The 15,332-nt window shown below is 42.0% G+C and overlaps 1 protein-coding gene across 1 annotated transcript in view; it reads right to left on the bottom strand.

The window, feature by feature from the left end:
* Nucleotides 1-15,332, bottom strand: part of LOC126088406 (uncharacterized) — a 992,980-nt gene that overhangs the window by 133,215 nt on the left and 844,433 nt on the right. Inside the window, exon 15 of the mRNA XM_049906546.1 lies at nucleotides 13,659-13,879. Within this exon, the coding sequence (XP_049762503.1) occupies nucleotides 13,659-13,879 (221 nt within the window). The remainder of the gene's footprint in view (nucleotides 1-13,658; nucleotides 13,880-15,332) is intronic.

Genomic DNA, 15,332 nt, shown 5'->3' with positions numbered 1-15,332 from the left:
ACTGGTTTACGTAAATTACTCACTTACTGTATTCCGACGAGGGTGAAACGAAAGAAGAAGACGAAGATAGTATCAATTATTTGTTACATACATGTGTGGTGTTTGTTCTGTCGGATTTGTTTGACAAAACAGACGTCCATCATGTATATGCAGTATACCAGTAGGATGACTGCCTTCAATAACTTCAGTGTGGATCTACAACGATGACCGAACCTCTTGTGGGAATACAGGACCCGCTGTGAGCAAGACAACATGGACAGTGAACGCTACTGATGTGTGACAAGTAGAGAAATTGGGTGGGACCGGAAGCTTTTTCGCCGGCCGCGGTGGTCTCGCGGTTCTAGGCGCTCAGTCCGGAACTGCGCGACTGCTACGGTCGCAGGTTCGAATCCTGCCTCGGGCATGGATGTGTGTGATGTCCTTAGGTTAGTTAGGTTTAATTGGTTCTAAGTTCTAGGGGACTGATGACCTAATATGTTAAGTCCCATAGTGCTCAGAACCATTTGAACCATTTTTGGAAGCTTTTCCGGACGGCTGAGGCGATAAAGACAACCGCTCGCGTTAAGCAGGAGATCTGGGTTCAAATTCTGGTCTGGCACAAATTTTCAACTTTCACTATCGAATTACTTCGATGCCTGATTGCGGCTGGGGCTGCCTCTTCTTTCAAAAATCATCCACTCTTATTATGAACCCATGTTTCGAAAATCTGTAGCAACATCGATGTTTACTGGTTGCTTGGATTTAAATACGGACTGCATAACTTACCTAAGTATTTAATATTTTTGTATATTATAATGCTGAGTGATATGAATGCATCAGTGTTAGTAAATATATATTGTTTACACCAGCAAGTGAAGCCGTGAAACAGTCCATCGGAACAACAAAGTTGTTTATTAGCATAAGCAGCCACTATATAAACAGACGTAAGGAGAATAATGAACATTTCTGTGTATGTGTCTGTCAGCCCTGTGGTAGAGATCAATTTTCATCCAATTTGTGAAACGCTGCAAGGAGGTAGTACAAAGATACCAGTTTGTTTTTGGTCTTCTGTTTATTTTTATAAAGTGTTAGCAAGTGTAAGAACAGTCATTCAAGTACAAGTTAAAGTGAAGTAAAGTTAAAGGAAGCAGTATATCAGATAATAAGTCAGCAAATACCTATAAAGAACCGTTTTAGTGGGAGTGGCTGTTTTTCACAGCGACTACATCTTATTATGGTGAAATATTGGTATTTAAATAAAACTGGAATTTAAGTAGATACCACTATTACACCAAGAAAAATGGGTTTTTATAAAGGAATATAACCATTTACCTTAACATCTTAAGTACATACGTAATTATTTTGTACTGTATGAGCACCAGATTAAGAAATGAAAGAGAAAAGATCTGTGGAATATAATGAGCAAGCCAAAAGAAAATTGGCTTTGCCATGTCTCAGGTATTTTATGTCATTATATAAACAAAGAGTTTGGTTGCAGTATTATGCGTCTCTTTATGAGCCAGAGTCAGTTTTATCACAGTTTTATCTCTAGTATTGCAACTGTACAGTTATTCCTTACTATTTCTAAAATATATGATGAAAGAATATCTGCACTCTCAAGGTGAATGAAAATGGAAAACTCATGAAAAGCCCCGCCTCAGCTGTTTCCAGGTAATCAGACCACCTAGTGCAGTGGAGATTGTGTCTTTCAGTCCTAGTCTTGATTAGTTTCAGAGTCAAACTTACTTCTTACTACCCATAATGTCTAAAGTTGTGAAAGAGAAGACTTAAATGTTTACATATGTGTGTGTGTGTGTGTGTGTGTGTGTGTGTGTGTGTGTGTGTGCAATGATTGGTATAAGAAAATGGAAATCTAATCAGACAAGTAAACATAACATTAATGTGTGGTGAACAGATATAAATGGCCGAACTTAAGAGCTGATGAGAAATTGCTGTTTGGCCTAATAGTAAAATACCAGTTAACGAAACATGTCTATAATGTTAGCGTAAATGCGGAGGAATCTTATTATCTCAATGCTTCACATAATGAATTACTCATTAATTGTTGGTGAGTTACCCTTAATTAGGAGCCCATGGTATGTTAATGGTTGAAAAGAACCTACGCTTCTTGATTTATTTTCCTGAAAGACTTAGAGGAAGTGGAAAACGACTGAACTCAATTGTTTAAGATCTCCCATTAAATTGTGGCATAAAATAACATAAAAGTCACTCTATGTGAACCGTTAATCTTGGTTCACATATTAAAGTCCGGCTCCAGTTTTTCATCTGAAGACAATCTACATGTGCATGTAGAGCGCCTCCACATGAAAATTTTAAGTCTTTCATTTTCCTACTTTAACTATAATTGTAGTTGACCGTCCCATTTCCTGTCGCACCTTTGTCCTTAGTTATAAATTTTTATACAATGTGACGCAGCGGAGACGTCCACTACTGGTCCTGTATTCGGATACTTTTGGGTTCTTTCAATTTGTTAAAAGCATTAGTTTAGCAGTGCCAACATTCGAAAATTTCATTCTGTCTTTTTACATTTACGCATCATCATCCAATGACGATATTTTCCTACAGACAAAAACATCGTCAGTGCGCAGTATGTTAGTACTGCTGATTGTCGGATATGTCGTTTGTGTATGCTGAGAACTCTAGAGGTCCTACTAAGCTTCCTTGGAGCATAGCCGATGTTACTTTCGTTTCTGTAGAGCGTTCGTCTCTAGTATAAGGCAGTGGGTCCTATTAGTCAAATATTTATCGAGCCAGTCACATCTATGTGAATAAATTCTGTGTGACTGTATCTTGATTAACAGTTGACGATGTGATAATAGTGTTGAATTTACGTTCTGTAGATTCATGAAATTATTTTTTACTCAACTGACAGATCCTCTGTTCCCCTGTAAAACATCTGTGCACGACTGTGATACAGATTCCAAAACCAGCCTGAGTGTTGATACTAAAATACTAAGCAGCCCAATGCTCAGGAGAAAAGGGCTCTGCTTAAGCCGAACCTGGATATCCCGAAAGCCACAGAAGACGGTTTAACTGCGCTCTGAAAAGTATGTCTTGGTTCAAGCTATCTGACAGGTGAGCGACGCCACTCACCTCAGAATGTCTAAGACGCTTGTGCGAAGCATTAAAGGCTTTTCTGTTACGTACAAGTGGGGCTGAAGCATTCCCAACAGCTCAGGAATGAAGGGAAACAGCTGAAGGAATTCCCTGCGGTTTTCACAAGAAGATCCGGCATGTAAGCCGCTAGGGAACCGGCAGCAAACGATGGACGGCACCACAACAGAGGCCAGTGTGAGAACGACGCCGGAGTTCCCATTACACACGACAAGTGCTACCCACAGACTTCTCGAAGTAACATCAGGCATTCAGGGCCTTTATTCAGGGTAGTTACCTAGCGCCAGTCTTCATTGGGTGACACTGCAGATTGAGCCCAACAATGACAAAGATGATACCAAGAGAAATTCAGCGCCCTGTAAGAAAGAGTGGAGGAAAATTAACAGAACTACTGAGAAGGGGTAGCATAGGGATCTTTTTAGTCAGACAGAGTGCAAGGTACTACTGTAGTAGGTGTGGGCTTCGTATCTATCTTGGCCACAATAATGCGTTCACTATGCTGTTTGTAGTAGCTTACCCGCATTCCTATTTTCCTATTCATTATTAAACCTACTCCTGCATTACCCCTATTTGATTTTGTGTTTATAACCCTGTAGTCACCTGACCAGAAGTCTTGTTCCTCCTGCCAACGAACTGCACTAATTCCCACTATATCTAACTTTAACCTATCCATTTCCCTTTTTAAATTTTCTAACCTACCTGCCCGATTAAGGGATCTGACATTCCACGCTCCGATCCGTAGAACGCCAGTTTTCTTTCTCCTGATAACGACATCCTCTTGAGTAGTACCCGCCCGGAGATCCGAATGGGGGACTATTTTACCTCCGGAATATTTTACCCAAGAGGACGCCATCATCAGTTAATCATACAGTAAAGCTGCATGCCCTCGGGAAAAATTACGGCCGTAGTTTTCCCTTGCTTTCAGCCGTTCGCAGTACCAGCACAGCAAGGCCGTTTTGGTTATTGTTACAAGGCCAGATCAATCAATCATCCAGACTGTTGCCCTTGCAACTACTGAAAAGGCTGCTGCCCCTCTTCAGGAATCACACGTTTTTCTGGCCTCTCATCAGATACCCCTCCGTTGTGGTTGTACCTACGGTACGGCTATCTGTATCGCTGAGGCACGCAAGCCTCCCCACCAACGGCAAGGTCCATGGTTCATGGTTCATGTACAGTAGTACAAGTTTATATGCCAACTAGCTCTGCAGATGACGAAGAAATTGAAGAAATGTATGATGAAATAAAAGAAATTATTCAGATAGTGAAGGGAGACGAAAATTTAATAGTCATGGGTGACTGGAATTCGAGTGTAGGAAAAGGGAGAGAAGGAAACGTAGTAGGTGAATATGGATTGGGGCTAAGAAATGAAAGAGGAAGCCGCCTCGTAGAATTTTGCTCAGAGCTCAACTTAATCATAGCTACCACTTGGTTTAAGAATCATGAAAGAAGGTTGTATACATGGAAGAACCGAGGAGATACTAAAAGGTATCAGATAGATTATATAATGGTAAGACAGAGATTTAGGAACCAGGTTTTAAATTGTAAGACATTTCCAGGGGCAGATGTGGACTCTGACCACAATCTATTGGTTATGACCAGTAGATTAAAACTGAAGAAACTGCAAAAAGGTGGGAATTTAAGGAGATGGGATCTGGATAAACTGAAAGAACCAGAGGTTGTACAGAGTTTCAGGGAGAGCATAAGGGAACAATTGGCAGGAATGGGGGAAAGAAATACAGTAGAAGAAGAATGGGTAGCTTTGAGGGATGAAGTAGTGAAGGCAGCAGAGGATCAAGTAGGTAAAAAGATGAGGGCCAGTAGAAATCCTTGGGTAACAGAAGAAATATTGAATTTAATTGATGAAAGGAGAAAATATAAAAATGCAGTAAATGAAGCAGGCAAAAAGGAATACAAACGTCTCAAAAATGAGATCGACAGGAAGTGAGAAATGGCTAAGCAGGGATGGCTAGAGCACAAATGTAAGGATGTAGAGGCTTATCTCACTAGGGGTAAGATAGATACTGCCTACAGGAAAATTAAAGAGGCCTTTGGAGATAAGAGAACCACTTGTATGAACATCAAGAGCTCAGATGGAAATCCAGTTCTAAGCAAAGAAGGGAAAGCAGAAAGGTGGAAGGAGTATATAGAGGGTCTATACAAGGGCGATGTACTTGAGGACAATATTATGGAAATGGAAGAAGATGTAGATGAAGATGAAATAGGAGATACGATACTCCGTGAAAAGTTTGACAGAGCACTGAAAGACCTGAGGCCCCCGGAGTAGACAACATTCCATTGGAACTACTGACGGCCTTGGGAGAGCCAGTCCTGACAAAACTCTACCATCTGGTGAGCAAGATGTATGAAACAGGCGAAATACCCTCAGACTTCAAGAAGAATATAATAATTGCAATCCCAAAGAAAGCAGGTGTTGACAGATGTGAAAATTACCGAACAATCAGTTTAATAAGCCACAGCTGCAAAATACTAACACGAATTCTTTACAGACGAATGGAAAAACTAGTAGAAGCCGACCTCGGGGAAGATCAGTTTGGATTCCGTAGAAATGCTGGAACACGTGAGGCAATACTGACCTAACGACTCATCTTAGAAGAAAGATTAATGAAAGGCAAACATACATTTCTAGCATTTGTAGACTTAGAGAAAGCTTTTGATAATGTTGACTGGAATACTCTCTTTCAAATTCTAAAGGTGGCAGGCGTAAAATACATGGAGCGAAAGGCTATTTACAATTTGTACAGAAAGCAGATGGCAGTTATAAGAGTCGAGGGACATGAAAGGGAAGCAGTGGTTGGGAAGGGAGTAAGACAGGGTTGTAGCCTCTCCCCGATGTTATTGAATCTGTATATTGAGCAAGCAGTAAAGGAAACAAAAGAAAAATTCGGAGTAGGTATTAAAATCTATGGAGAAGAAATAAAAACTTTGAGGTTCGCCGATGACATTGTAATTCTGTCAGAGACAGCAGGGGACTTGGAAGAGCAGTTGAATGGAATGGACAGTGTCTTGAAAGGAGGATATAAGATGAACATCAACAAAAGCAAAACGAGCATAATGGAATGTAGTCGAATTAAGTCGGGTGATGCTGAGGAAATTAGATTAGGAAATGAGACACTTAAAGTAGTAAAGGAGTTTTGCTATTTGGGGAGCAAATTAACTGATGATGGTCGAAGTAGAGAGGATATAAAATGTAGACTGGCAATGGCAAGGAATGTGTTTCTGAAGAAGAAAAATTTGTTAACATCGAGTATAGATTTAAGTGTCAGGAAGTCGTTTCTGAAAGTATTTGTATGGAGTGTAGCCATGTATGGAAGTGAAACATGGACGATAAATAGTTTGGACAAGAAGAGAATAGAAGCTTTGGAAATGTGGTGCTACAGAAGAATGCTGAAGATTAGATGGATAGATCACATAACTAATGAGGAAGTATTGAATAGGATTGGGGAGAAGAGAAGTTTGTGGCACAACTTAACCAGAAGAAGGGATCGGTTGATGGGACATGTTCTGAGGCATCAAGGGATCACCAATTTAGTATTGTAAGGCAGCGTGGATGGTAAAAATCGTAGAGGGAGACCAAGAGATGAATACACTAAGCAGATTCAGAAGGATGTAGGTTGCAGTAGGTACTGGGAGATTGAGCAGCTTGCACAGGATAGAGTAGCATGGAGAGCTGCATCAGACCAGTCTCAGGACTGAAAACCATAACAACAACAGAGTGCAAGGTTACCTTACGCTTCTGTTTTTAGTTGTTTTTTATGCTTTACGCTATAAGACATGAAGCAATTGAGAGCGAACTGAGCTCTTGTAATACTGAGACACTGTGCTATTTATCTCCCTCCCCTACTGCATGCTGAGAATAAGTGTGCATGAAAATTTCTTTCTGTTATGTAAGTAATTACAAAGGCTCTAATTTTAGTTAATGAATTAATGGCAAAGGACTAATTCATGCAACGGGTAACGCGACAAGCACACAAAACCAACGCGCTCAGTAATGGGGGCGGTAACCGCTTGCTTTACTCATGTCTGACAACAGAGATCTACTGAATTGTCAAGAGGGGCCTGGGGGAGAGGGGGTGAATGACTCCTTAATTTAGTACCTCTTAAGGTGAGTACACGGGGTCTCCTATTGATTTATAACTGTGAAATGAAGTTAACCATCGCAAAAGTGGGTAGGAAAGGTAACTGTCCGTAATTGTAACACTTATTTGTACAAGATATCGACTCATTTGCATACGTTGGCATTACTTCTGATTCCTAATTGGTCTCTTACGTTTACGCTATGAATGGTCACACTATACGGAGGTTGGGGAGTGGGGATTAGTTCTCTCCCTCTCTCTCTTTCTCTCTCTAGTGCAAAGAATAGCCCATGCATCTTATGCTGAAGTACTGACGTATACAGTGAAGCATTACGCGAAATATCACGTATAAATTAGAGCGGAAGCACGGTCACACATGAAAGCTACAGAATGAAACGCCTGTGAATACACATATTCATCTGCGCACGAGAGGTGAGCCCAAAGGAGATGTTAAATAATTACAGAATTTAGATCAAAAAATGGTTCAAATGGCTCTGAGCACTATGGGACTTAACAGCTCTGATCATCAGTCCCGTAGAACTTAGAACTACTTAAACCTAACTAACCTAAGGACATCACACACATCCATGCCCGAGGCAGGATTCGAACCTGCGACCGTAGCAGTCGCACGGTTCCGGACTGCGCGCCTAGAACCGCGAGACCACCGCGGCCGGCACAGAATTTAGACAACATCAATTTTAATTGATTGTGATAATATAGATGTGTGTTATCAGTGAGAATCACTAGACAGATTTCTCTCTCATGTAATTCAAGTATGCGCTGGCAGGAATGGTGAAAGCCGTGTTCTGTTTTTAAAATATTTCAACAAAATTGGTCAATCAGTTTCAGTGCGAAGGTGGCGGAAGGCCATTGTCAACGATTATTGTGAATGAGATAGAATTGCACGCGAATCATAAAGTATAAAGAAACTATGAAAGATCATTACTTCTCATATGACTGTTTCAAGCAGTCAGGCACTGTACCTTAATATTAAAAAACTAAATTCCAATAAATTGCTCTGAAAAGTGCCATGAAACATCGCACTAATATCTTCCTACCTCATATAAGCCACAGGCATACTCATACACCATGGAGCCGCATCACAAAAAAAAAAAAAAATGTTAGCATTAGAGAAAATCAACAGAAAATCAACGTTAATTACGTAGGGCATACTAGCTTTAATTCGGAATAAATCTATGACTCCTCCAACTTTATTAAACATTGCAAAACCGAGTTACTGTGGCTTCTAGGGCGCTCATTTGCACATGGCATGGACTTACGACCCAAACCAAACCGCCAAAATTCACAAAATGATTTAAAAAACACGCTATCTGGCTGCTGTTACCATTAACAAGCATTTGCTATTCTTTTCTGCTCACAAAGTACTTTGTTTCTCACAACGAGGGTGCTACATGGAAGTGGCGTGGACATGTGCTCGCGTCTCTGTTACAAAGAGAACTACTCAAAACTACTCAAAAAAGTTAATTTTGCCCCACAGAATCATACCGCGGAATTAATATTTCTGTCCGTTGACGAAACCCACTTCTACGTCTACATATTTCTTTTTTCTAGGTTTCGCGTTTTTGATAGGTTCTGATTAATTTGAGTACATACCACAATTTCGATGTTACGTAAATATAATAGTGCTCTTTCTGAGGAGTGAGTTTGTCGATTGGCTTAATCTATAGGGCAGCATGCATTACATGCAGGACGATGTTTTCACCCTTTTCTCTTTTACACTACTGGCCATTAAAATTGCTACACCAAGAAGAAACGCAGATGCTAAACGAGTATTAAATGGACAAATATATTATACTAGAATTGACATGTGATTACATTTTGACGCAATTTGGGTACGTAGATCCCGAGAAATCAGTACCCAGAACAACCACCTCTGGCCGTAATAACGGCCTTGATACGCCTGGGCATTGAGTCAAACAGAGCTTGGATGGCGTGTACAGGTACAGCTGCCCATGCAGCTTCAATACGATACCACAGTTCATCGAGAGTAGTGACTGGCGTATTGTGACGAGCCAGTTGCTCGGCCACCATTGACCAGACGTTTTCAATTGGTGAGAGATCTGGAAAATGTGCTGGCCAGGGCAGCAGTCGAACATTTTCTGTATCCAGAAAGGCCCTTAGAGGACCTGCAACATGCTGTCGTGCATTATCCAGCTGAAATGTAGGGTTTCGCAGAGATCGAATGGAGGGTAGAGCCACAGGTCGTGACACATCTGAAATGTAACGTCCACTGTTCAAAGTGCCGTCAATGCTAACAAGAGGTGACAGAGGCGTGTAACCAATGGTACCGCATACCATCACGCCGGGTGATACGCCAGTATGGCGATGACGAATACACGCTTCCAATGTGCGTTCACCTCGATGTCGCAAAAGACGGATGCGACCATCATGACGCTGTAAACAGAACCTGGATTCATCCGAAAAAATGACGTTTTGTCATTCGTGCTCCCAGGTTCGTCGTTGAGTACACCATCGCAGGCGCTCCTGTCTGTGATGCAGCGTCAAGGGTAACCGCAGCCATGGTCTTCGAGCTGATAGTACAAGCTGCTGCAAACGTCGTCAAACTGTTCGTGCAGAAGGTTGTTGTCTTGTAAACGTCCCCATCTGTTGACTCAGGGATCGAGACGTGGCTGCAAGATCCTTTACAGCCATGCGGATAAGTTGCCTGTCATCTCTACTGCTAGTGATACGAGGCCGTTGGGATCCAGCACGGCGTGCCGTATTACCCTCCTGAACCCACCGATTCCATATTCTGCTAACAGTCATTGGATCTCGACCAAGGCGAGCAGCAATGTCGTGATACGGTAAACCGCAATCGCGATAGACTACAATCCGACGTTTATCAAAGTCGGAAACGTGATGGTACGCATTTCTCCTCCTTACACGAGTTATCACAACAACGTTTCACCAGGCAACGCCAGTCAACTTGCTGTTTGTGTATGAGAAATCGGTTGGAAGATTTCCTCATGTCAGCACGTAGGAAGTGTTGCCACCGGCGCCAACCTTGTGTGAATGCTCTGAAAAGCTAATAGTTTGCATATCACAGCATCATTTTCCTGTCAGTTAAATTTAGCGTCTGTAGCACGTCATCTTCGTGGTGTAGCAATTTTAACGGCCAGTAGTGTAGGTTTTGAAATTCACAAGTTGTAATGATTCTGTTGCTGACTAGGAGCAGTGATTAAGCGCAAGTATGACCTTAGGGTTTTACTGAAGAGTGAGGATAATGTAATGTTTTTATCTTATATTGAGAGCTATTGTAAATTTGTATCGCGCTGTTGTGAAGTTGTATCGCGCTGTGTCCTCATTGGCTGTACATGATACTTTCCTTGTTGCCCTAAAGCATGTCCATAGATATTCGAGTTTTTATTTGTGTATGTTACAGACAGAACAACGTGTCTAGCATATCGAGAATGGATGAGATTTGCGTTTCTATGCTAATACTCACGCAGAGCTAACGTAGGAATTTTATGCGCGCCCATTTCGTAAACAATGTTATTTACAAACCAGAAACACCCGACAACGCCACTGTAGCGCGTTTTGATCAGGAATACCACGTTGGGGCACGCATATCCTATGCCCAAGACGGTTCGTTTCTGGCCATTTAGCAGCACGTTCAACGTTAACGTTCAAAAAAGACACCACAGTTTGTTTGAACTGCGACGTTTGTATTGGCCGGAGGCCAACCTCGGCCCTCTACTCTCCTCATCGATCTTTCTGAGGTATCTCAAGCAAACCCTGTGTTTAGTTTGCTTAGTTTCTCTTTTGAGAAGCCTGCTGCATCATTTAACTACATTTGGAATAGTTCTGCACCTTGAAAAATCTCACACATTTGTACATCATGTCCTGCTACATACTGGGAAAGGTACAGAGAGACGATGAGGAAGTGTGACACAGTGCAAAATTTTCTGAAATAAAACGCTTTGTGGCCCTTCTCCCTGTCAATCGGTAGCATTTTTAATTAAACAGGAGAGAAGAGGAAAAAAACTGGTGTCACATCATGTAGCTTTTCTACAATCAGCTAATCAACTTCAGATATCCCTCAACTGGGAGTGTGACTGAAACATGGTTTACGTTCTCAGTAACGCTTCAAGCGTAATCAGAGTGGATTGGAGGAGTGAGCTCAATCGATCCGCCTGAGAGCACCGTGAGTTCAAAGAGAAGTCTGCCTTTTTGATGTCATTTGGAGGTCATATGGAGTTCATTCTGTGGGACTCTCAATCAGAGGTGATTGGAAGTCCATTCTGAGATCACTTCAGAATTGCGCAGCAGATCGTTTTAGGAGATTCTCAATGCATCCTGCTAAGGAATATACACGCTGTTTTTCTTAAGTCATTCTGACTTCCTCCAGGAGGCACGTCATTCTGCTTTCCATAGTCATATTCCTGCATTCACTCCAATGACTGTTGTTAATTTCTGTCATCTTCAGTTCTCTGCTGAACAAATAGCACCCCAAACAAAAAACTGGAAACATAAGCATTCAAAACAAAAACTACAAAATAAAACAAATGATACATCATGGTCGATGGAACGTGATACATACATTGCAATAAGAAAACAGTCTTGGCCACAAGGAAATCGCAAAAAAGAGGAAAATAGATTAAATTTCATTATAATTATGAAAACGGTAGATAAGAATAAAACAAGGTTACGAAGGCACACGAAAACAACACTCTTTTCAAAACTGATGAGAAGTTTACTAAAAACAACACAAGAAGCTTCTACAGAACTTTCAAGCAAAATCTATCAAAATAAAAAGCATCAACCCTTGAATTTTGAGATACTAATGGGAACAATTGGCAACGGCCATGCCGCAGTTACTACACCGGTTCCCGTCAGATCACCGAAGGTAAGCGCTGTCGTCCGTGGCCGGCACTTGAATGGGTGACCATCCGGGCTGCCATGCGCTGTTGCCATTTTTCGGGGTGCACTCAGCCTCGTGATGCCAATTGAGGAGCTACTCGACCAAATAGTAGCGGCTCTGGTCAAAGAAAACCCTCATAACAACCGGGAGAGCGGTGTGCTGACCACACGCCCCTCCTATCCGCATTCTCAGCTGAGGATGACACGGCGGTCGGATGGTCCCGATGGGCCACTTGTAGCCTGATGACGGAGTGCTAATGGTAACAATGTTCACAACAATACAGAAAATTATAGGATATTAGCGGAATACTCTGAGAAACTCTTGAACTGTGAACTCAATCATGAAAAATTCGAATTCTCTCATAACAATTCTGATAAACCAGATTCAGAACCACCAACAACTAAAGAATTATAAAATATTATTTCAGAATAAAAATGGGTGAAAATTAAGCGTGGCCGAACTATGGAATAAAACTAATAAATACGCCAGTGAATCACATAAATATATCTTCAATAAAATTTGGGAAGAAGAAAGTATCAGTAGACGCAGAATCGAAAACTTGTTTGTAGCTTGATACAGTTATGTCACAACGTCTAAACTGTCCACTTACCCTACGCGACAAGTGACAATTGACAATAAATGAACTAGGCTCAGTACATCTATCAATGGGACGAATCTAGCCTGACTACTGGGTGTGTTAAAAACTGTGTCACATATACTAGGATTGTTGGCATCATGTTGTGGTTTGGGGACAAACAGAAGAAATGGAAAAATGCGGGAACTCTAATTGATTTAGACAAACTAGTGGCTTTCGTTGTTTTAAAATATCTATAAACGTAAATGTGGACGAAGAGAGAAGGAATTCTACTCACTTCATCAATAGTACAAATTCACTTTCTTAACACTGAGTCAGAGGACACGGAGAATCTTTAACGAGAGTAGTTAGTTGTTATTGTATCTTAATAGAGATCATCAAGAATGATGTGCAATGTTGATAAGAGTCTCTGTTAGCGTACTATCTTATCTTTTGTCAGCTGGATCGTGGACCACACTTCTCACACATGAAGAAATAGTTATATACCATATGATACAATAACCTCCACAGACCCAAATCCGATGAAACGAAGATCTTGCTATCCTATGTTCAGAATATTGGACCCATGTAAGGGGTGTGAGTAACGTTTGACCATAATTTTCGCCTTTTATTTTGTTATTTTATCTGTACGTGACACCGAGAAGGACTGTTTCTCGTTGCCTCGTAGCAATTTGCTTAGGAGTAACAGCTGACGTCACCATAGTTTACTGACAGAATAATAAAAATAATTAGTAAATACATGGGAAGCGATGGAGCGCGAGTCGCACGGCTTTGAGCGACAGGACGTTGTGTGAAGCGCGGACCACACGCATCGCTGCTAACACGACGCGTGATTTAATTTTGGTGTCACGCACAGCTGCCCGATTACTCTGCGGCGCGCCCGAGCTTAAATTTTCAACACTGACGATCGATGTAAACACGCACGCAGACTACAAAGAGGATCTCATGTGCCGACAGTTGTTGCAGTACTTACCTTGAATGGGTGGTCGAGCTTATAGACCTTGGTCGGTACGTCCTTGCTGAAGGAAGTCTTGTTGGCGAATTCGTACAGGTGGTACGGGTCAGTTTCGTTGGTGACCCAGAATTTCTCCGCGTTAGCTTCAGGCCGCGGCATGGCGTCTCGCATCCAACTGCCATAAGTCATGTCCGTCCACCGATGGTACACGGGCTTCCCGATGGCGTACAGCAGGCAGTCTGCAAAAGCATGAGGTGCGCGTGTGAAAACGAACAGCCTGCAGAGACTTGAAGCACAGTCGCCTGTAAGAGCAGTACTGAAGCTGAGAATAGCGGCTTCGTAAGAGCACACACTAAAACATAAAGGAAACGTTTACGAAAGCAGACGAATACAAGATCAAATGGGCTGGAACTTTGGGTCTAGCGGAAGTTCCTCGGCTTGAAGTACATACGAGGGTCAGTCCAAAAGAAATGCACACTATTTTTGTAAAAATACAGTTTTAATTCTGCATGTGTCAACGTTTTAAAGTGTGTAGAAACATCCTTCCCGCTTGTTTTCAAACTTAGTTCAACCTGTTCCCGTGAGTGGCACCGTCACAGCATGTCTTCAAGATGGCTGCTACACTTGACGTTCGTCAGAAGCAACGTGCTGTCATAGAATTCCTGTGCTGTGTAAACGAGACAGTGGGAAACATCCACAAGAGGTTGAAAAAGGTGTCGATCGTAGTACAGTTAGTCGGTGGGAAGCAGGTTACGTGATGAAGGCGGGCAATATTGAGGATTGTACGCGAAGCGGCAGGCGTCGTACTGCACACACTCCAGACAATGTGCAGAGAGTTAACGAATTGGTGACTGCTGACAGACGCATCACAGTGAACGAATTTTCACGCTACGTTGGGATAGGGAAAGGAAGTGTTTGCAGATTACTGAAAGTGTTGGCGTTAAAAAAGGTTTGTGCCAGGTGGGTTCCCAAGATGTTGACAGTGGCTCACAAAGAAACAAGAAAAACGGAAGGCAGCGAACTTTTTAAACAGTACGAGAATGGTGGAGATGAATTTCTTGGAAGAATTGTGACAGGCGATGAAACATGGCTCCATCATTTTTCACCAGAGACGAAGAGGCAATCAATGGAGAGGCATAATGCAAATTTGCCCAAGAAAAAAAAAATTCGAAACCACACCTGCCGGAAAAGTTATGGCTACGGTGTTTCTCGATTCCGAAGGACTCTTGCTTGTGGACATCATGCCAAGTGGAACAACCATAAATTCTGATGCATATGTGACGACACTCAAGAAGCTTCAAGTTCGACTGAGTCGTGTTCGACCACATCGGCAAAAGCAGGATGTTTTGCTGTTGCACGACAGTGCACGGCCACATGTCAGTCAAAAAACCATGGAAGCGATCAGTAAAACTCGGATGGACAACACTGAAACAACCGCCTTACAGTCCTGACCTGGCTCCATGTGACTATCATCTCTTTGGCAAACTGAAAGACTCTCTTCGTGGAACAAGGTTTGAAGATGATGACTCCCTTGTGCATGCTGCCATACAGTGGCTCCAACAGGTTGGTCCAGAATTTTACCGTGCTGGTATACAGGTTCTGGTTCCAAGATGGCGTAAGGCAGTTGAGAGGGATGGAAATTATGTCTAGAAATGAAAATAGTGTTCCTAAGGTATGTATATACACACTGTA

This window comes from Schistocerca cancellata, chromosome 6, assembly GCF_023864275.1.
Source record: "Schistocerca cancellata isolate TAMUIC-IGC-003103 chromosome 6, iqSchCanc2.1, whole genome shotgun sequence".
NCBI lineage: Eukaryota > Metazoa > Arthropoda > Insecta > Orthoptera > Acrididae > Schistocerca > Schistocerca cancellata.
This window is presented reverse-complemented; position numbering and strand designations above follow the sequence as displayed.